Here is a 23699-nt window from a genome sequence, read left to right on the forward strand (position 1 = left end):
TTTAGCCTATTTATGGCAAAAAAAGATTAAATGTCACTGCATGTTTCTCTGGTGACTGTGGATCACACTAACTATTCAATTGCAGATGTTTAATAAAATAACATAATACATAAAATAATCGCTGTAACCCTTCTGGCTGTTAAATACACCAGTTTGTCTGCTTTTCTGTTTGTGTGTCAGTGTTACATCCTCAGCAACATGGAGCCCAATCAGCACAACACACTGCATTGTGGGTGTTTTGTCTAGGAGGGAAACACATGATCAATAGCATTCATATTTCATCGAGCCCACACAGTGAACTTTGCTGCCGCAGCAAATTCTTTTACGATGTAATTAAAACTGATTCAAAATGGCTTCCCCCTGAGAGCCAATTAGAGGACAAAAAGGCAAAAATTTGAAGGAATAATATAACCGACGACAGGTTTAGAGTCTAAACAGCGCAAATTTACAGGACCTCTGAAGTCCCCTCCCCGAGCTGCTTTCATAAGTATCTTTATTTACAGTGTTTTGATCATACTTCATCAGGTGGCGAGACACGTCGCGTTAATCACGTTGTCTTATGACCTGGATGAGAGTCTGCTGTGTATTTTCCAGCTTTGTCTCAACGTTGCCTTTAATTTGTGAATTTATGCCGTTAATGGCAGAGTGGGTGAGTCCCAAACACATTCAGTCTGGTCTCTACTTGGTGTGGCAGCAGGGTAGTTTAACAGATAACTGTAAGTAAAACAGCACTAGTTCAGGATGCTGAAGCCTATGCACTCACTCATTTTAGTATATCATACCATTGTTTTTTATAAATTGCCTACATTTTATATCAATGTCTATGTAAATTAATTTTGTCAAACGTTATTGTTGCAGGAGATGTAGAAGCGTGCATGGCCAATTCTGAAAACTCCTAATCTTTGCTGTGTTCAAGGACATCCAATAGTTCAGTCTCCTGCCAAACAGCAGACATTTGAATGCAACAAATGAGAAATGATCCTTTCCAGGAAATCCATCTTAGCTTATTATTTTGTCTTCTGGATTCATTTTCTGACAGCTCATGAATGAAATGCATTTTCTTTCCTAAGACGTTGGTGGATCCATTCTCGCAACTGCATTAACTTTGACAATAAATAAAGGCGGATAAATGTTCAGCATGATGGATTACCAAGCTCTAGAAAGCTTTAGGTCATTTCAAATTGATTTTTTTTAATTGAAATTAATGAAAACAAATATCTGCCTGGAAGGTAGACAATCGATCTTAAAATGTATAGCAGCATTTAAAAATGATTGGCATGAATGACGTGATTTCTTTGAAACAATTGTTAGCAAGTGAACCATCGCTATGCTACAGATAACATGTCTCTAATTAACTTAAATGTAAAACTACAATTAAGCTCTTGTATGAGGCCATGTCACTGCTAAATGATAAGACTGATTGTCAGCGATGTACAGAAAGTTTAAATGCTATTTATACTATAGTTATGTGAAACATTTCTCTTGTGAAAAATCTGCCAATATGATTTTTCTTCATGTCTTCAAGATTTTGTTTGGTGGCTTGAAACAAAACAACAGCTTTGACATATTGATTTGTCTTTTAGGCCACAGCAAAAGAACGTAAGAAATCAATGAACCCCACCAAGGTACGAGAGAAAGGAATGCTGTCCTTGAAAGCAACACAAAAACATGAACGTTAGAGACATTTGGAAATGAGTTTGTGTGATTTCACAGTGCACGTGTCCCTCATCAACCCTCCCTGCCTGAACAAAGGTTCAAATAACAACAACAACAACCCCCTCTCATGGGCGTCATGCCAGGGAATGCACTTGGCGCCACATGACCATCTCAAATCATGCATCACCCTGGGGTGAAGGTGGGCGTGTCAGTAACGGGAGGCGTGTGCCATCCACACCCTTTATAAAAGCCTGCTAATGGGGAGGAAGACTGGGTTTGGGGGTTGGGGTGTGTCAGAAGAGCCCATCGGGCCCACAGGGGCGCCTCTGTTTACATGCCCCTCTGACCAAAACAAATGTAGGGCCCTTCATCCGAGTGCCTCTGTGCTTGAACCAACAAACAAATTAAAGGGGGAACATAATACAATATGTTGGAGTCGGGGGAGGGCCCAGGACAGGGGGCATTGAAGAAAAGATTCAATACTGAGACCAATATGTCTGGACTGCAGCTGCTGAAAGTATTACACTGAGTTATAAAATAAATCCACTAAAACAAATATCAGAGTTCTGCTTCATCCTATAAAGAATATAATGCTCAAATAAGGGATAAAGTTATTTGCACCTAATATGGTTTTAATTTCAAAATGTATTGTCACCAACAAACAGTAAGTAGCAGGTTAGTTTCCTTCATTGCTGTATTTGTCAAATTCAATTCAATTGTACTGTCATTGACACAATGTGCAGGCACATATGAAACCAAATGTAGGCAAAGTTTTGATAGTAGATTTGAAAATTAATTTCTACCAGAAGCCTTGCTAAATGCAAATGTTACATTAGGCTTAGCATGGACTCCAATTGCCAGACTAATGACTCCAATAAGTTTGTTTTGCGGCCAGTGCAGGTGAAAAGTCCACCACAACCTATTCTCCTATTCTGCTAGGAACCAGAAACGCGAGTTGAAAAAGCTAAAGCCAATTATCAATCATATTATCATCAACTATAAAATCCTCTTCTCACCTACAAATCCCTCCATGCCCCTGGCCCCACAGTACCTCTCCGACCTCCTCCATCCATACACCCCCACCCTGAAACCTGCGGTCCTCAGACGCTGGCCTGCTCTCCATTCCCCACAGCAGACTCTGTACCTTTGGAGACAGAGCCTTTAGTGTTGCAGCCCCATCCCTCTGGAACCCCCTCCCTGCAGATATCCGCAATGCTACATCCCTGGACAGGTTTAAAAAAACTCCTCAAACACCACCTGTTCACCACAGCCGACAACCTCCCTTAGTATAGCCACTGTAATTCTGTAAAGTGGCCTTGGGTTTCATGAAAGGCGCTATATAAATAAAAGTAATTATTATTATTATTATTATTATTATTATTATTATTATGGGAGCGACAGTGCTTTAAGTTATGATTGGGGTCTAAAACTATTTGGTTAGAGAGAGAAAAAATAGCTATCATTGTTAAAAATGACAGCCAACATAAATTATTGGTTGGAGATGGGACACAACCCCCTAATCTCAGTTGGACTCTTTACCTACATACCCTTACTTTTCGCCACATTACATTAAAATTACACTACTTCCTGCAGTGGCACTGGCCATTCAGTCCTGCAGAATCATCCAACACGTACGTGGGTAACTCCTAGAGAGACATGGATAGGGCATGGGGCACTCACCTGCCTTATGGGCTTTCTAAGTATTTATAAATTGTCCAGCATAGTTTGCTCACTCAAGCACTTGTTGCATCATCTAGACAAGGACTGACAATGAGTTTAAAAAATGTAGACTGATTGACCTTTGCGTCTGTGTTACATGGAAGCCTCTTGGATAAATCACTGGCTGCACAGGACAGCACAACTCTAACAAATCCTATTGTTACTGCCACTAATCCTGGTAATAAATAATATGTTTTTAATACTTGGTATCAAATCAAAATGTTCCACTAAAATCAGTTCAGGAGAAGGACTTCCTAAAGACAAGCAGTACAATATTGATTAACTGTATGATATGTAATCAATGAAATAACAGTATACTCATCATATCAGTGGCAGACCACACTGACTGGACACCGTCTGATTTTTAATAAAAGGTTGTTATCAGAAAACTGTATTTGATCAGGAGAGAGAGAGGAAGACAGGAAATAAAAAACTGAATTGACACAGAAATAGTGTGGTAGGGCAGTTGGTGAACAAGAGTTCTTGTTTGCTTGTGTAATCAAAACTGAGATGTACTGGAATGTGTTTTGCACGTATTCTTTGACAGTGTAAAGATGATGTTATCGTGTCTGTGAAGGTCCTTAAAATTAAATTGAGACAGCGAGAGAGAAAACAGACGATGTTTATGAGTAAAAAATGACTAAAAAAGATCTTAGCCAGTCATTTAATCTGGTCTTGTGTGTTAGAATTTGTGAGAAAATATGCAAATATGTTGAGATATCTCCACTAGTTTCTAAAGCATTTCTCATGTTTAAAGAAATGGCATGGTGCGCGTGATGATATCTTTAAATAGGATAATATTGCTTGCAGATAATATCTCTTGATTTGTGGAATATCCATGCAAAAAGTTGAGTTCCGCTGCAATCAAGTGCAATGATCTCGCCCTGCTGGTGGATAGTTTCTTCTACTTCGAGGAAAAAAGAAAGATTTTTAGGAGCAGATAAAAGTTTGAATCAGATGTAAAAAATAAACTGAAGGCAACGTTGTTGATTCCCATGTGGAAGGCAGAGTAATCCAGGGACTAGCTAAGTGACTGACGAGCATCATGCACCATCTCCCCGCCCAGCGCTCAGACACGGTGCACACACTCCTCTGTCAATGCCTGTCAATCAATGTCTCCTTTGTCAGTATCGGCCAATCCCATGTTGCAGTTTCATTCGTTTGATTGACAAGCTGGGGAGCAGAGGGCTGAAGGTGGAGAGGATTCAGAGGGAGGTAGTGGCACGGTGACGGGAACAGAAGACAGTGTGTGTGTGTGTGTGTGTGTGTGTGTGTGTGTGTGTGTGTGCGTGTGTGTGTGTGTGTGTGTGTGTGCGTGTGTGTGTGTGTGAGTGTGAAGAAAGTGTGTGAAGTGAAGCCTCAAACAAACATGCCAAGGGCAATAATCATTAACATGCAGTAGCTGGTGAGTGTGTGCATGGACATATCTGTGCATGTTTGTGTGTGTATATGCCCGTGTGAGCGTGTGTTTGACAGCCAGTATGAAGGAGCTGCAGTAGTAAGGCCGTCAGGCAGCCTGCCGCTTCCTGTCTGCTTTAATTGCTTGTAGCCCTAGAGACTGCACACACACACACACACAACACAAAACACACACACACACACACACACACTGAATCCAGCCCAGGGAACCCCTCTACACAGCAGCGCTGACAAAGAGACGAGGCTTACACGGCTAAGATGGGAGCTGAACACTGAGGTCTTTCACTGAGGATGACAACGGCTCGCTGTCGAGACTCGATAAAGACGACGCAGGAAAGAGAATCAACTGGAAGAGCTTTGGGAGTCTGAGCAAAGCCAGGCTGAGTAAACCTCCCAAGAATGAGCAACATGAATGTTTTTGTTAGCTATTAATCAGATGAATAATGCGTAAACACAGTCTTACGTGTGAATTTTAATTTGCATTTTCCAATTAGAGGCTTAAAGCAAATCACGAAGGCAAGCAACCATGAAGATAAGTTTCTCACACAGAGGAAAAGAAAAAGTATATTATGTAGACAGAGGAAGGTGGATAGCTGAAATATAAGCATGTCATTGGATATGAATGTCAGACTTTCAGAAACAGACACTTCTTTTACTTGGTAGTTAAATCAAATTAAGCAAGTCATTTTAAATATACATATGTTAAGTTTCCATCTTCTTCCTCATTGGTAAACAATAGATCACCACAAAAATTATGAAACATTATGAATCTTTACAAGCCCTATGTGTTAAGGTAAACCTCTGATGCAGTCTATGCACAGTCTATTTCAGGAGTTAAAAAAAGGAGAGCATAAAATGTAAGCACTTAAGGGATGGGCTGGTCTCATTATAAAAATCAATGCTCACAGGACCACTCTCATTTAAAAACAAAAAAAGGTCAGGGAGAGAGACGGAAAAATCTCAATCTAATTCTTTCCTCAAAAAGTCACTTAATATTAGATTCTGTAAATTAAATTTCATAGCCGGCTATTCCAGCCAAAGGATAATTACAGCAGGCAGGGGTGGGAATGGAAATGACTTAAGGTGGAAAACCTGTTGGATTGGTGATATCACTTCATGTGTCAAACAACCCATTATAGCAGGGGTCTGAGTATAGTAATCAATCACCAGACAATGTCAAAAAAAACTGCCACTCCCACAGTAACCCTACCAGCAGTCCCAAAGTCAAAGCTTTTAGCTCCCCAACACTAGAAATGCTACACTTTATCTAAAAGTATTATCTGAAAGGGGCTCAGCATTTTCCATTTTACATACTGTATATTGTCAGGGAAAGAATTTATGTATGATATAAACGGTATAAATCAGATAAATTAAACACATTTCGTTGGCATAGTTCTACTTGATTTGTATCATTCATATTTCTATACCAGTGGTCTGAGGAGTTCCTAAATGCTTAACTGGATTGACTAGCAGAAAAACATATTTCTGCTATACCAAATTACAGTATGTATAATTATTTATCCGTTCCTCCTATTGTAGCTTATTCCCCAGTGGATTACTTGTTACTTTTATCATAACAAAATATTCGAATAAATCAAGGAAAACAATCACACTTTGGTTGAACTTGTCACAACTATGGCAAAACATACATTACTTCATTTTAAGGGAACTGTTCTACACCATCCCAATACTGCATCTTTTATTACAGTTATAAAACACATCATCTCTTCTATTCAAATTCACAAATAGTGCAGTAGAACCTCCTACCTGATAGGTGGCAGTAGCATCGCTGCCAGTATCTGTTCCCAGATTGGTGAGCTTCTGTTTCAGCTTGTGGTGGGAGCGGTGGCGGAGGCAGTAGACCACGGTGGAGGCCAGCAGCACGCCGACGATGCACAGGATAGACACCACTGTGAGGACCAGGAACTTGGTGGACTCCGCCTGGCTGTACTTGGTGGGGATCTGGTTGATCTGGCTTCCCTGTGGCACACAGAAGAACAGATGAAAAGAGTTAATTACATGTTTCTATTATTATTCGTATCTGAGGTGAGTGGTTCCATGTGCAGCTCAACAGGTGGAGTGTGGTACTCTCACAGGCAAGATAAGAGTTTTGATTCATCCACCATGCTAGAAATGTCTGCGCTTGTGATGTATAAACTGCAGGGGTTTAGAACTACATACCTAAAAGTATACACACTTTGATTCCAGCCAAAAACTACAAAAGGTGATTTTATGTTTACAACAGTCCAAAAAACAAGTCACTGAAATCCTTAACTTGACAGTAATCTATCTGAATCACCTTAAAAGTATCAATTGTTTTTGCTTGCAATGCCCCCCACCCCCCAAAAAAAAGGTTTGATTCTACAACAGTAGATGAAAGTAGTTATTTTCCTTTTTGGAAAAACATAAATATGCATATCACTGTGCTCGATGAAAAGTATAATCACAAGCGTTTGTTCCACCATCTGCGCACAGGAGTGCATAGAATGCATAAACTATTAGGCAAAAAACCTGTTAAGCAAAGCATTCTGAGTGTGCCTCAACAGCTCAACACACATTGGAGGAATTTTCTACCATTGTGAACGGAGGTAACAGACATGCTGTCTTGAGCGAGTACCTTGCCAATTTCGATCTCGGCGGCACTTTAATCCAGCGCGTGAGAACCAGATCCTTCGGCAAACAACTGGAGATGAAAGATTTCTTTTCACCGGTCTGCTGCTTAAGATAACACAATGGACACAAACTGTATGGCGAAAGTCTCTTGAGTGTGTAAGAACCACCACGGCAATAATTTGAGTGAGGGGAAGTAATTCTTATTGAAGCGCAGCTACCAACTGCTGCCTGCGTTTCATTTTCAGACACCAGCAAGCTCAATATATTGGGCCGGTTACATTTCACCTGACTACTAAGAGTTAACAATAGCCAACATAATTCAACCTTTATTACACACTGCATGATGATCTTGACAACAAAGAGCAATGCAAGAACCAAAAGAGAAGAACTACAAATTGCACTGTCATGACGAGGCAATTACTCAAATTATCAAAAGAAATCAATAGAAAAAAAGCTTTTTTTTAAACTAATTTCTGCTTGGGAACAAGTGTTTTTTTCACATCGTTGCAGCACAGTAAAAAGGTACCGTAAATCCTCCACCCCCCTTTTACTGGTACAAAAATGTAAGCACTTCCTATAGCTCATTATTAGCTTGCCCTGATAGTAATTGTATGCTAGATATTAAACTTGTATGGTATTATTTTTGTGCTAGAGAAATGCGTTCTGAGGTGCTCTCAACCTCAGAGAAAGGCAGCAGGCTCTTGTCTCGAGGGTAAAAAAAAAAAAAAAAAGGGGTGGGGGGGTTAAAAAAGAAATCCCTGTCCCTCGGTGGTAGAGGTCACAGAGATTAGGCGAGGTGCGGTGTGGTGAGTTAATGGAAAGGAGGCTTTGAAAGCGCTAGGGAGAAAGGGGGCAGCCTCCTGCCTGCCTGTCAACACAGAGAGACCCTGAAACCCTGGGAGGTGGGAAAAGGACCGCTCTACCCTGCACACGGATTGTTCTGGAATTCTTGTGAGGTTTCAGGGTGTGACCCCCCCCCTACCAACACCACTCGTTGATGCCCCCCCTTTTGCCACCCCACCCCCTATGATTTCATTCATTGCTGCCTCTGCATTCAGCACCTGATAAAGAGTGCCTGCAGAAAGACCCACAATGGGGGACAACAGTTGTCCGATGCTTTGTGGGGTGTCCAATTTGCTTGGGGAGCTCTAAGCCTTACTGTAAAAGCTGGTTGCATAGTAATGTGGTGGCCTTGAAAGGAAACAGTGGGCGTCTCTGACTGAGGCGCTGCACTAAAGACCATTCTGTCAGTGCTCGGGAAAAATATAATAATAAAGCAGAACAAAAAATGTGAGAAATCCAGCTCTGGAGTACAGTACATATAAAAGATTTATCTGCTAGTAACCGCAAGTTACTACTCAGGCTGTTCATAAATCATTAATAATGCAGGGATTCTGTTTATGTTAGATGTGTATGGCTGCAGTTATTAATATTGCCATTGACATTCATAAAAGCTGATACAGTTACTCATAGTTTGTATTTTTAATGTTTCTTTCCATTAATGCGATCTTAATGTAAAAGATGGCAGCAGAAATATCAGCCTCTAAGAAGCATCATGAACTGTACGTGCTGTTGCCTTGGCAAGGCCATCAATAATGCATTACTGCTGATTCCACATGCTTCCACTGCAATCATCTTTTCTTTTTTTTTTTACCACGGATCAAATAACTTCATTTGTCATTTTACTCCCCGAGTCATCTTTGTTTTGTCAAATTAAGTTTCATGAAGAGGGATTGCATCTTGCTTGGCTAGTAATGGCCCATAATTCAAGGCTCTAACTGTAACAGCTCATCACGTCATCTTTCACGGGACAGATGCCGGCGTTTCCAATGCACTCCCCCCTACTAACACACTGATTCCACCTCCCCCCAGTCTCTTTATCATGGCTGCCCAGCATGTCTGTCTATTGATTCAAACAAATGTAGCCTGACCCCACCTGCTTAATCAAGTTTGGTTGCAGTTGTTAGTAACAGTAGGGTAAGGGGTGGAAGAGTGTGTGTGTCGTTGAGTGTGTGTAGAGAGAGAGAGAGAGAGAGAGAGAGAGAGAGAGAGAGAGACTTGGGGGTGTATGACTTGTTAGATCGCAGCTATGAAAAATGAGAAGCCATTTTGCTCGCGCTGCAGAGGCAGATAGCAGAAATCTTGCAATGATTGAAAATCTAATGTTTGCTCAGGATGGGAGGCGGAACATTCACACATGAGCCAATGCATGCAGTCATTACTGTGCAGAGGACAGTTGGAAACACTGAGCAAAGTGTTCAACACCTATTTCTGCATAACGATTCCGAGTGTCACCTACACCTACACCCTGTTTCCGATAATAGGAGGTTATCTGCACAGCTCTGCAGCTATGAGGTCTTTCCTGACTCTCCCTCCTGTGGCTTCACACTTTTAATGACATTACATTTGAGGGCTTGATGCAGAGAGCTGCAAACACTATGGAGAACTGCATTTCAAAAATGAAAGGAAATGTAACATTTGTGTTTTTGGTATGATTAAAGGAAAAAAGGAATAATCTAGGACTATAATCAGAATGTTGTTTCTGTTCATTTTCTAGCTAAAACGAACACAGCTATAATTAAATAGCACTCCAGACATCAATCTGGATCATTCCTGACTCAGATGTCAATTTTCTTTAATCATACGATGCAGGAAAAACCTGTTTGTTTCTGGAGGAAAATCAGACGTTTTCGGTTATATCTATTTTTGGAAGGGGCTTAGGGAAGAAGGTTGTTCCTTTCATGCCTCCATCTCTATTGTCCATCTGCCCCAGCAAAAGAGATTGTACTTGCAAATTTTTCATTTCGCATAGGCAAACGTGATTTGACATACAGCGTGCAGCTCCTCCTGACTGAGTATTTCTGAAAAGCATTAACATAGCCCGTCAAGGATGCTGGCTGGCTGTACACTCTGCTAGGTTCAGCCCTTTTCAGAATATCAGACACACTCCCTACAGAGAGACGGGCGTCTTTGAACAGGAGGGAAATAGAACAGAAACCCTCAAAAAGAGAGGGAAAAGAAGTGTATCATTACCGATTCTTTTTTTGGATATTTAATTCCTCTGGTGGATTTTTGATTCAATTTCTGGCTACTCTTATTAATGTATAAGTAGTATTCTAATTCATCTACTTACATTAATCTGCTTTGCAACTTTTACGTCTGAAGAATATGTCTCTAAAATCATTAAAGACGTTTAAAAAAAAGAAATGTGGGTGTAGTTTCTTGGTATGTGGATTTGAGATGGAGGTTAGATGGTGGAGGGGTTAGGTCTTCTGGTTGGTGTGTGTGTGTGTGTGTGTGTGTGTGTGTGTGTGTGTGTGTGTGTGTGTGTGTGTGTGTGTGTGTGTGTGTGTGAAGGGGGCTGTGGATTAGCCAGGCTCCCATAAACAAAAGGCAGATGGATTTGCACAGCTCTGGCTTATTCAGAATGGGTGAAAAAAGGTCAGAGGGAGAGCGGCGGCCGGCTATTGTTTTCCTCCATGACGACTGCTGCTGCAGGAAACAAAGATCTGTCCCTCACCTCTGATTCATCCCGGGGCTTTGAAAAAGTTCAGCCAGGGTTTTAACAAAACCTTTCAGCAAACAAGCACACAGAAAGCACACACACAGCTGCACATGTAATTAAGTAGATGTGTCTGTGTGTAAAATGCACACAGGTACACGCATTCTGATATGCAAATAGTTTTTTTTCAATTGATACACTTACACGATACACTTGTACACATTTGCATTTGATTTAACAGACACCCACGCATACTCAAACACAGTTTGCGCTTGCACTTGTGTGCACACTGCACCCACACAAATACATATAAGTGAAAGTCCTCACACCTATTTGTAAAAAGAAAATCCCCAAACATGCTACAAAATACCCACATTTATTTCACCGATATGGACTTTCATTTACAAATGTAACAGGACTATTAATTTCACTTTTTTATGTTTTTCATTCCACTCATTTTTTTGCCAGACAAAACAGTGTAAATCAGTCTGTCCGTGATATCACACATTGCATACAAATTAGGATACTCCTCCAAGTTGAATATCACATGCAACATTAAAAAATGCTCAATATGATTTAAATCCTAAACTCAATGCTCTCCAGCAGCAGGAGAAAAAGAAAAGAGTGGTGAATCCCATTAAACTGAATGTTCTTCCAGCGTTACGGTGAGATGCAGCTGCATGAAGCCCGTGGAGCAGGGCGCGCCGGCAATCAGTGTTTGAACTCCACAGATACTCCCATTGCCCGCTCACCTCAAACATTTTACTTTTGCCTGGGACTTGTCAATTTCTAAAATATATTAAGCATTTTGACACAAAATAGGCTAAATGAATATGGCTGTAACAAATTATAATATGCAATATTTAAAATAAAAATCTAATAAAAGGAACTGTGCGTAAAGTGTGTAGAATGCACTCCTCAATCCAACAGAGGAATGAAGGAAGAGAAAAGCGACAGCAGGAAAGACTCATCTTCTTTGGCATTTTTATAATGATTTCGGGATGAATGGCAGCAGGGAAAGTCAACAGCAGAAGGTTAAAAGGAAAACTAGACCACATAAGCATGCAGAACAACAATTAAATCCTACCAAAAATCCATGGTGAGGTAATGCAACGGACACCTCCTCCTGCGTCTATTTCCCATTCCTGGTCGGCTGCACCGACACCACCGACTCAGAGACAGCACCACGCCGGCGGCCGAGGAGGAGGAGAGAGTGAGTGGGAGAGAGAGGGAGTTTCATCACCTCCCATCCTACGCTTTCTCTCCTTTGAAAAAAAAGAAAGTTTCCCAGCTTCCTCTGCACCTCCTCCTTCCTTTTTTTCTGCCATTCGCATCTCATCCGTTGCAAAAAAAAGGAAAACATGCACCATCAGATTTCTCTACAGTCTTTCCCTTGACGCTCAGAGAGGAGAGGGGTAAGAGGAGCAGCAGCCTCCAACACTTCCACAGACAGAGAGAGACTACAAAGTGCACTGTGGGGCTCCTCCTTATATTCCTCCCATCCCTCCCTCCATTCCCTGCCTGTCTACAGCACATGTCACCTCCCCTCGTTGCCATGGAGATGGCTCCACATGTTGCCGACAGGAGGAAGAAGAGGAGGTGAGGACAAGAGAGGAAAGGCGGGGGGAGGAAGAGGGAGGAGAGAGGAAAGGAGTGCATGGAAGGAAAGAGCAAAAAAAATAAGAGTGGAAATAGAAGAGAGGAGGAGAAGAAAAGAGGATAGGGGAAAGAAGAGAGAGTGTGGCAAAAAAAACCGCTCTCCACAACTCATTCACACTTAGGCTGAGCAGGAAAATCTTGTTTTCCTTCAAACACATTCAAATCATTCTGTCAGTGTGGCGAGATTCACATTCTGGAAACTAGTGGCAATATCTTCAGGCAGATCAGTCGTCTGCTGCCAATAAACTGCTGCTCAATACAAGCAGACTTATCTCCACGGGCACTGCAGTGTTTTCTTCTACAACTTGACTTTAATAAGATTGTAAGACTATTTGGGATTGGGCTTTGTCAAGAAGATGTTTTGCATAGTTAGAAAACTCAGGCTGACATCAAGAGCTGTCAAGAGCTGTGAAAGGATACAAGCATCCAGTCCGTCCAGTCATCATTGGACAATAATCATCTACATTAACAATTTAATCAATCATATTTTTAGAAAATGCACAATTTCATGTGAAAAATGTGAATTCCACTCACGACGAATACAAATACGATCCTACCTATTCAGATTCGAGCTTATCGCTAAAACAATATGTCAGCTAACAAGTAACAAGAAATTACAGTATAGAAATGTTGAAAATATGTTTTAGCTAATTTGGAAAAAGTGTTGCCATTATATAGTCCATCAGAGGGCACGGACAAGGCTATTTTTTAACTGTAAAACATCCTACTCAGCCCATAGCGTGGTGGTAGAAAAATATCAACAACAAACGTCTATTTTAATATTAAATACTCAATGCTATTGGCCTAAAAAAAAACAGTATTGGCTGCAAAAATGAAAATGTATCTTTATGTCCGCTAATGAAAGTGGGGGAAAAACAAATTCTCCCTGAATAGATAGTAAACTGAGCTGCTGAACTATTCACTTACACCTGCACACCAACAAAAAATGTAAGCAAGAAGTGTGGAAAAATTATTGCACCAAAAATAATAATGGAGACTTACTTCACTCTCATTGGACAACAATTGCATAGTTTAAAAGGAGCTTTTAATTTCCTGAAATATTGTGCAATAAATATTGTAACCTGGTGATTACAGTCAAAACAGGAAATACATGCTCAGATACACATATGGATGAATTTAGATCTCCCCATCTACTCTATCCATCTCTGTATCTATCCTTATATTCTTCTACAAAGAGAGAGTGCAGTTGGCAGTAACAGTTTGTGCTTTTGCTAAGAAAGGTGACCACAAACACGCACGCACCGCACGCACGCACGCCGCACACACACACACACACACACACACACACACACACACACACACACACACACACACACAGGCCTAATCAACAAATAGGACTAATGAGTTATAAGCTGCGGAGAGTGAAGGAGGCGCTAAGACCAGTGGAGGATGAACAGCTGCAGCAAACATGGGAGGAGGGTTAGAGCATCAAAGCTTTGGTTATTCTCGCTGGTGACACCGTGGCGTAGTCCTCCGTAGATGGCGCGCGCTACGAAAATGCACAGAAAGGCATTGTTCTTTGCAGTAGGGGGGTACGAACAAAATAATCTCTGAATAAGCAAGAAGTAGTAGAGTAGTAGATTAAAGTAAAGCAGGCTGCCTGGCAGGGGCGGATCTACAGGGGGCGGGGGGCCCAGCTGCCCCTCTAACTTTGGTGTTCCCAAAACTGTACTTGTAAAAACAAACTGCCACTATGTCCACAAGCTTCTCAAAACATTGAAACAACCAATAAATATATAATGATAAATATTAACTGTAAATACATTTTAGCCTCTCAAATACTTAGCTACGTCCCTGCATCAAACGTGCAGAGCGGCGTTCACACACAGCGAGTCTGCGAGTCTGTGTGGGGGCCCTGCATCCCGGCAAAGACGGGAGCGACTGAGCTCACATATCACAGCAATAAGGCTGCACAAATTAAACCAGGTGACATCCTTTACTGTCAAACTGGGAAAACAACAAATACAATGGGATTAAGAAGGCTAGTCTAAACATTACTGTTGTCTGCTTGTAATAAATCTCTTCTGATGTTATCTTTGTTAGGCTACTTATTAGCTACAGGGCCCTACAGTGTAATGTAATACAAGGAAAACCAGCCTAAAAGTGGGAATATTGCCAGTGTTTTTTCACAAAAAAAAATTCTGAGTAGTGCACAGGAGGCTGTAGATTCAGAGAGAGGGACAGAGGCAGAGAGTGATCAGGAGGAGGCAGATGAAGATGACAGGGAGGAAGAGGAGACTGTAGTTTCAGAGAGAGGGACAGAGGCAGAGAGTGATCAGGAGGAGACAGATGAAGATGACAGGGAAGAAAATGGTAGACCTGCAATTCCTCCTGGACCATATGGTATGTTTTAGTCCTTCCATATAAATTGCAGTACAGTAGCATAACATGTCATACATCCCAGTCTCATGGCAGTTTGTGAAATGGTCACGTTGTGAAATGGGGACGTTTTTCTCGTTTGTTTCGTGTTGGCCTGCACGATAATGTAAACTAATATATTTAAATGGGAAGCATATGTCGTGATCACAGCACGAATACGGTAGCTAGTAGTATGAAATGCCGAAAATCTGCGTAACGAGGTTGGTTGGGGGGGTGGATGGGTCAAACAATTCAGGACTTTCACCCGGAGGCCAGGGATCGCGTCCCGCGTGTGGCGTTTTGTTTCCCCCTTAACCGTCCCGTTATTGTCGCGCGTTCCCTGCGGCCATGTCCCGGTGTGTGAGGCGTCCTCCCCCGCGGCCGTGTCCCGGGGTCTCTATCATAGATTTTGTTTGATCATAATTACTGATAAAATAAGACTTCACGACATGAGGGAAACAATCTAATCTAATCTAATCTAATTGCGATTATTTTGACTGAAATTGCGATTGCGATATGATTCACATATTGGAGGGAATGATCATTTTTGTATCGTTATATTCATTGAAAAATGTTAAAATTAAAATGATTATAGTGTGATTTTTGCGAGGATCTGTACCAAACTAAAAAACATTTTTCATTAGTATGTAGGATCGGATTTGGAGGCTGGGATGTCTCTGCAGCACCACAATTCAGAATGGTTTGACACATATGCCTTTAACAAATATTGCACCAAATAATACTATTTGCCATACAAGCCATTTACATATAGGGCTTCCTGTGTACTGTCTTCCCACGCCACCCTGCTAAGACTTCTCGCCACCCCTTTGCCACCCCATGTTAAATTATATTCATATTATACAGTATATTACTTACATATTTAAGGCTGTTTGACTCTCTGTGGTCTGTACATGAAGAATCACCAGTCAATGGCCAGTTTTCGCAGCACAGCGCGCACCGAGGTACCAAAATTCTGAGGTGCACAACCACACGCCTCGATAACGCTGTGACAGCTGTGGTGACTGAATGGCTCACGCACCTCGCGCCGGGAACACCACAACGATCATAAACCTAGTTTAAGACAGGAAGGTCTGTGTGCGTGTGTGTGTGTGCGTGTGTGTGTGTGTGTGTGTGTTTATGTGTATATTTATGTTTTTTGTTTATAATGCAAAGAGACATTGCATGCATGGATCGTGCATGGATATACATATAATAAAATACATATAATAATAGTGAGTCTGCAAGTGTGTGTTTAGCACATGTGTATTGGGTTGTGTGTGTGTGTGTCAGTGTGTTTAAAAGAGAGCGTACGTCTCCCATCGTAGCACTGTGTGCAGTTTGGCTTAGAAAAGAAAGTGAGGGGGCAAAAGATGCTGCCTAATGCAGATGACAAGGACCTTGTGTGTGTCTGTGTGTGTTGATGGGGGGGGGCTCTTTAGTTTATCTTTCTATTCAACCCCCCCCATGCCCTCCAACTCCTTCACAGACACCCCCACAGCTCCTTTTGTCCCCTTTGGTGACAGCTGGAGGTGGCAGGCAATGAGGACCCTGCTCTGCTATGTGTGTGTGTGTGTGTGTGTGTGTGTGTGTGTGTGTGTGTGTGTGTGGGGAGAGGGGGGGCAGTTTCTTTCAGTTTGTATCCCCCCCCCTTAATACTTCTCTAGACCCCCACCTATCCGAATCTCAATGCTCTGAACACAAGCTAACCGAAGTGGAAGAGAGAGAGTTGAGGAAGCTTTGGGCGCCAATATTTAATTTCCTTTCCCTTTTAGCAGCAAGAAAATCGTCAGGCCTTTATTCTCTACAGCTACACTCCAAAACACACACACACACACACACACACACACACACACACACACACACACACACACACACACACACACACACACACACACCACCACCACCACCTCCCACCTTTACCTGCTCACACTCATTCTGTCTGCATTAAAGTTAAAACAACATCTTATGATAGAGAAGGTATAACCACCTTATTCACACACAGTCACAGCCTCAGTAGAAACGCGTTGACTCTCTGAACTCTTAATCAGATTAATGCTAATCGAAGTTCAACATACTGCGCTTCAGGTAAATTTAGGTATTGATTCATTACACATATACGTTACGTTATTCTTCAATGATAAAATTACAACAATTAGAGATAAAATTCATCACCTTTTACACTCAACTTCTAACGGTTCACCTTTAAACGCAGAGTCGTTAGAAATAAAGACTAGTCTCGACATATACTTAGACTGCTTTTATCCTATAGACCTTCAACAATTAATGTTAAAGATATCCTCAGCTAAGCCATCTACCTGTCTCTTGGACCCCATCCCAACGAGACTACTCAAAGAAGCATTACCTGTGGTTAACACCTCATTACTAGATATGATCAATATGTCTCTATTAACAGATTATGTACCACAGTCATTTAAAGTAGCTGTGATAAAACCTCTTCTGAAAAAACCCACCCTGGATCCTGAGGTCTTAGCAAACTATAGACCTATATCTAACCTTCCCTTTCTATCCAAGATCCTTGAGAAGGTGGTTGCTAATCAGTTATGTGATTTTCTACATAGCAATAGTTTATTTGATGACTTTCAATCAGGATTTAGAAAGAATCATAGCACAGAGACGGCACTGGAGAAAATTACTAACGACCTTTTAACTGCTGCAGACAAAGGTCTTGTCTAGATTGGAACACTTGGTTGGCATTAAAGGAATTGCTCTGAGTTGGTTTAGGTCCTATTTCTCTGATCGATCTCAATTTGTGAATGTTAATGATAAATCCTCCAAGTACGCTAAAGTTAGCCATGGGGTTCCTCAAGGCTCAGTGCTTGGACCAATTCTATTCTCCTTATATATGCTTCCTCTAGGCAATATTATTAGAAAACACTCAATTAACTTTCACTGTTATGCGGATGACACCCAATTATACTTGTCAATCAAACCAGACGAAACCAGTCAGCTAGCTAAATTTCAAGCGTGCATTAAGGATATAAAATCCTAGATGACCTATAATTTTCTGATGTTAAACCCTAACAAAACTGAAGTTATTGTGCTGGGCCCTAAACACCTCCGAACTTCATTATCTAAAGATATAGCTACTCTGGATGGTGTTGCCCTGGCCTCCAGCACCACTGTTAGAAATTTAGGAGTTATCTTTGATCAGGATATATCATTTAATGCCAATCTAAAACAAACCTCAAGAACAAACCTCAAGAACAGCCTTTTTTCATCTTCGTAACATTGCCAAAATTAGGAATATCCTGTCTCAAAACGACGCTGAAAAACTAGTCCATGCATTTGTTACTTCCAGGCTGGACTATTGTAATTCCCTACTGTCAGGTTGCTCAAATAAGTCTCTTAAGACTCTCCAGCTGATCCAGAATGCTGCAGCGCGTGTTCTCACAAGAACTAAGAAAATAGATCATATTTCTCCTGTATTAGCTTCTCTGCATTGGCTTCCTGTTGAATCCAGGATTGAGTTTAAAGTCCTTCTCTTGACCTACAAAGCTCTAAATGGTCTAGCACCATCATATCTAGAAGAGCTCCTAATACCCTATTGTCCCACTAGAGCACTGTGCTCCCAGAATGCAGAGTTACTGGTGGTACCTAGAGTCTCTAAAAGTAGAATGGAAGCTAGAGCCTTCAGTTATCAGGCTCCTCTCTTATGGAACCAGCTCCCGATCTGGGTTCGGGGGGCAGAAACTGTCACCTCATTCAAGAATGAACTTAAAACTCTCCTATTTGATAAAGCTTATAGTTAGGGAGTGAGGAGTTGCAGTGTTCACCTAACAGGCCCAACTGCTTCTCTTCATAATTGTTAGATTAATAATACATAACAAAGTAGAGGGAGGCAGGCCCGCCAAGCCAGATCCGGCGGGGGGAGAGTTCTCCACCCCGAAAAGCTACCTCTCCTTATGACCTGTCTCTCTTAGTTACCTGTTATAGTTACGCTGTTATAGTTCTAGACGTGCCGGGGACTTCCTTCCTTTGACACACTGAGCTGCTCTTTCCTCTCCCTTTCTATTACTGTTACTATTACTATTACTATTACTATTTGTGTGCAGCCCGTCCCAGAAATTACTAAGTTACTAAAGTTACTAATCCTAGCTTCTGGGGAGTTTACTCCCGGAGTCCTTATGCTTTTTCCCCAGCGTATTTCCTTGGAGACGCGTTGGCACCAAGATCCTGGCCGCAGCTGTCGCCGTGGTCCTGCTGCACTCCCTGCTGAACTCAGCGCTGCCCTGCAATGTTTGCGCCGTCCTGCTGAACCCTGCAGCTTCCCGCTACATCCAGTCACTGTTCCATTATTAATGTGACTACTGTCTATTCCCACTGTTCATCACACCCCCAACCGGCTCGTCAGACACCGCCTACCAAGAGCCTGGGTCTGTCCGAGGTTTCTTCCCAAGAGGGAGTTTTTCCTCGCCACTGTCGCACTGCTTGCTCTTGAGGGAATTACTGGAACTGTTGGAATTGTTGGGGCTTTGTAAATTATAGAGTGTGGTCTAGACCTACTCTATCTGTAAAGTGTCTCGAGATAACTTATGTTATGATTTGATACTATAAATAAAATTGAATTGAATTGAAATTGAATTGAATATTCCTTAGTATAAACGTCTACGGAAAATACTGATTTGATTGGCGTGAGGTGTCTGTAGAAACCATATAACAGAACAGTTTATAGTAGCACCATACAGTACTGTACTAGTATAACAATAATCAATATTTCAGTGGATATACTAATTATGTGTAATGAAAAATACTATTTTAAGCAGCAGAAGGCAAAGCCCAGCACCAAAATTCATACAGATGAAGTTTGTGAACATAGTGGAGCATATATCAGTTAAAGAGCCTGATTATTTTCCTCAGGAGATGGTGGAGACCTATTCTTGCATTGCTAGACCTATCTCCACTGTGCTGTGTCAGCGCTGGAGTATGGTCATGGTATCATTCTGTTTTAGGGGGGAAAAAACGTGAATGTAAAAATAATTTTAAAAAAAACTGGATACAGTGTTTTTCAGAGCCCTGTTCATTCCTATTAGAGTTGCTCAGTGGTGCATGAAGCCAAAAAAGGAAAAGGGATGATCGGCACTGCTTCTGCACTGTTTGGCCCATAGAGCAGGCGCACCAGAGACCTGAACTGGCCAAGCCAGGTTTAGCGGTCCACTAACTTGAATGGGGATCAAATGATTTCATGGTGTGGCTCTTCTGGACTTTCTAAATGTTATCAGACCAATAATCAAATTCTGATAGTTCAACTAGTCATTTTGCGGGGGATGTGATGCTCAAACAAATTTATCCACTGTTTTACAGACGTCTCTTTCGTCATGTAAGTCTATGGGAAATGTCTTTGTGGCCCACAGGGCATCGCTGATGGACACAGAAGTTGCAATTCCACCTTTTGGCCACTACAACACTTTGGCTTCAAAGCCCGGTGCACTTCCTGGGGGCCTGTCTTGCTTGTATTTCTTTAAACCAATAACAATCGTCTTGCGCACCGCTAAGCCCAGGATGCGCTCCAGTGCCCTTGCAAAATAGATAGCGTAAAGGGAGAATAATTCTGTCTGAAATAGGCGACCAATGACAAGCTTTTACCAACAGTCTACATCCAGGCAGTCAGACTATGTGAAGACCAAACCAAAGCTAAGAGGATAATGAATACTGGACTTACATTAATCAGGTTAACAGTTCAACTAACTAATTTTTTGGCAATTGCATCCCAACATTGTTTGCATCTGCCACACCATGACACACCTTGTCAAGGGCTATTTTTCTGCAGCATTTGTGAAGTTAAACCTAGAATCATTGGGTACATTTTACAAAGCAGCATGAAACATGAGCGACAGTGAAGTCCTTGATATGGGAAAATCCTGAAAGTGCATAAATGAGAGGCCGTAGTAAATCACTCCTTTAATTTACTTTTTTGAACAAGGTCTTTACATGAACACTGAGCTACATTGTATTTGCTAAACACCTCCACACAACGCACCTAACAAGGCCACAGTCACGCACATATAGAGTTATCAATGGTGCTGGCATACATGAAACGTAGTGTACCTTGTTCTATATACAAGAGGCCAGTGGAGGAGCACATGTGCTGTGGGAGATTTGTACCACACTTTACAAAGATCTGACAGCAATAGATTTGTCTAAATGGAGCATTGTGCTCATGGTGAATAGTCTCCCTACATGTTCAAGTTCTTATCTGTTAGCAGAATCTCTTATGCTGGTTTATATTGCTCCTGCCCTGATCCCCTGTAACACTGGGACAGTGAGATTGTATAAGGATGTCTTACTCTATAGCTGCAAATATAATATTTGTAGCTTAAAGGGATACTTCACCGATTAGCATTAAGGTTTGTATCAGTAGAAACCCGGTATTATTTTCAAATGACCGTGCTTCCCTCCCTCATGTCCCCCTGAGACTAGATTTCTCTGTATTAAAAGCCTCTGATGACGCAAAAATCATTCATCAAATCATCAAAGTCATTTAGCGTCATCGGAGGCATTTTTTGCCCAGAGTCTGTGGACTACAGCCAGCTAGTTCCGCATGTTTTCAACCCGCCCATAGGGGGTCGGACTGTCGTCTTTACCTGGAGGAGATATGGCCACGCCAAGACCCACCCTTCAATAGCGTTCACACACTACTATTGGCCAGGCGTCCATGCTTACATGTACAGGTCCTATCCCCTGACCGATCCCCTAACCCCAACCACTCAAGGTCAAATGCCTAAACCCAACCAATCGAGCTGCTTCGTAGGGCAGGTCTTGGCGTGGCCATAGTGGGATTTGTGTCAGCCATCTTGAAGCTTCGCTAAACAGGCTCTGTCTTTTCAGCAGAAATCTTTTACAACAATTATGCATTCAAACTACCACACATGTGTACCACCGGGATACAGTGGTACAGATCAGAGAATATGCAGGACACTTTATTACAGACGGAATACTCCACACACTACGCCAGCTTCCCCTGCTACGGAGACCAGCACCTCAGCCTGCGATGTCGCTAGATGCCGCTAGCCGGTAAGGGGACATCCTCAGCGGTGAAACGCGGAATGAGGGCAGGAGTATCATTAGATAACAGACTGGACTACATCCAACTTCAACAAAACTCCCAACGCAAGTTCAGAGACTGCTGTATTTTTGTTGTTGAACAACAGTGTACCGGACTATCCAGCTACCAGGCCTGCTGCTCTGTCGCCGGGTAAGACTAGTGGAGGTGGGCTGTGTTAACAAGACTGGTGCTTGTATCCAACTAACTGCTAACTGCTGGTGGAGTTTGTGACTGTTAAATGCCGACCATTCTACATTCCACGCAAATTTAACGGTTTTACAGCCCACCAAGCGCTAATGCTAGTATGCGTTAGCTGGACTTTACAGAGCCAATGTGTGTGGACTAAATGTAGCCTGTTTCGTATGTCGTTTTTATATAATGTCGTTTTTATATATTTTACATGTGTAACACCACTTGAGCCACGGTGAAACGTTGTTTCGTGTATATGGTTGAATTTAATGGTATCCTTAGAGAGAGCTACAGTACAAACACAGATCCTGTCCATCATACAGTATGTAAAGCTAAATGACTTGAAAAACAGATGTGTACAGAGAAACAGTCTAGTATTTGCTTAATATTTAACAACTTATCAAATTACTGTATCTATCCACTTCCAATCCACGATATATTTGCATTATGGCAGATAAAACATAATTCAATCAGTATTGGGCGACTTTTGATTAAACATCAAAAGAATGCTACTTGCTTTCTTTAGTGAAAATTAGACCAAAACAGCTTTTTAATGGTGCTGCAGGTAATCAGACAAAATTAAATGTATTTAACATAAAAAAGCAATGCACTTACATTACCAAGGTTGGGTCTTGAATGCCTGCTGTGAATTAAAGGTACTGTAAAGCAATTTTAATTCACCACCATTTTATCTTCACTCATTATTTGAAGATATGTTGTTTTAACATGATTTAGATGGTGGTCGAGACAACTGACACATGAGTAATAGGAATGCAAAAATCTTGTACTAAAGAGTGTCACGTCATAGGCCAGTCTGTTAGTTTTCATTGATCGCCTGTGGGTGTGGTCTACCTGTGCCGTGAAGCTGAAGAGAGGGTGGGATGAAGAAGGTGGGGCAGTTCAAAGCCGAATTGAGAGTTTGACGAAGGAGTCAGCGTTAACTGATGATTCCCCCTTTACCAGTTTTATGTTATGTTATGTCAGCGTCTTCAATGTTTATCAAATGAACTGTCAAGCGAGTGGCAACGACGAAGGAAGAGGAGCGCATCCTCTTTCAGTTTTGTGCAGAAAAGAAATCCAGAAGATTCCCTTCCAAATCCAATACAAGTACAACATATGATATGTAATGTGCAAGGCTGATACCTGCACAGTGCTGTTCACATTTGTTTGCAGTAATCAGACTCATGTGTCATTACCTCTGAAATTAGTAATTTGTTTAATCTAAATGCTACCTTTAACACCTTCAAGGTGGTCCCAAGTAACATTAGAGAAATAAAGTTTGTAGTGATTTTCAGGAATCATTGCTGTAAATAATTTTTTCTTTTCCAATAAGTTTCCATGGTCTACTTAAGTACATTCATCAGTTTTGATGTGTAATAGATTAAGATTGATAGTGACCATAAAGTTGTCTTTTCCGCATGACTCTGCTCGATTTTATTTTCTGCTATCACTTGATGTCCCACAGAACACCCAGAGTGACAAAGTCTCTGCTGTTATTAA

At 41.6% G+C, this 23699-nt stretch overlaps 1 protein-coding gene across 2 annotated transcripts in view; it reads right to left on the reverse strand.

Annotated features, from left to right (window-relative positions):
• The window catches only part of LOC120568116 (receptor-type tyrosine-protein phosphatase N2-like), a 315377-nt gene that overhangs the window by 52935 nt on the left and 238743 nt on the right, over positions 1 to 23699 (reverse strand). For both annotated transcript variants that reach the window (XM_039815379.1, XM_039815378.1), the window contains exon 13: positions 6562 to 6774. In XM_039815379.1, the coding sequence (XP_039671313.1) occupies positions 6562 to 6774 (213 nt within the window). The remainder of the gene's footprint in view (positions 1 to 6561; positions 6775 to 23699) is intronic.

The sequence above is a fragment of the Perca fluviatilis genome, chromosome 11 (genome assembly GCF_010015445.1).
Source record: "Perca fluviatilis chromosome 11, GENO_Pfluv_1.0, whole genome shotgun sequence".
In the NCBI taxonomy this organism is placed as follows: Eukaryota; Metazoa; Chordata; class Actinopteri; order Perciformes; family Percidae; genus Perca; species Perca fluviatilis.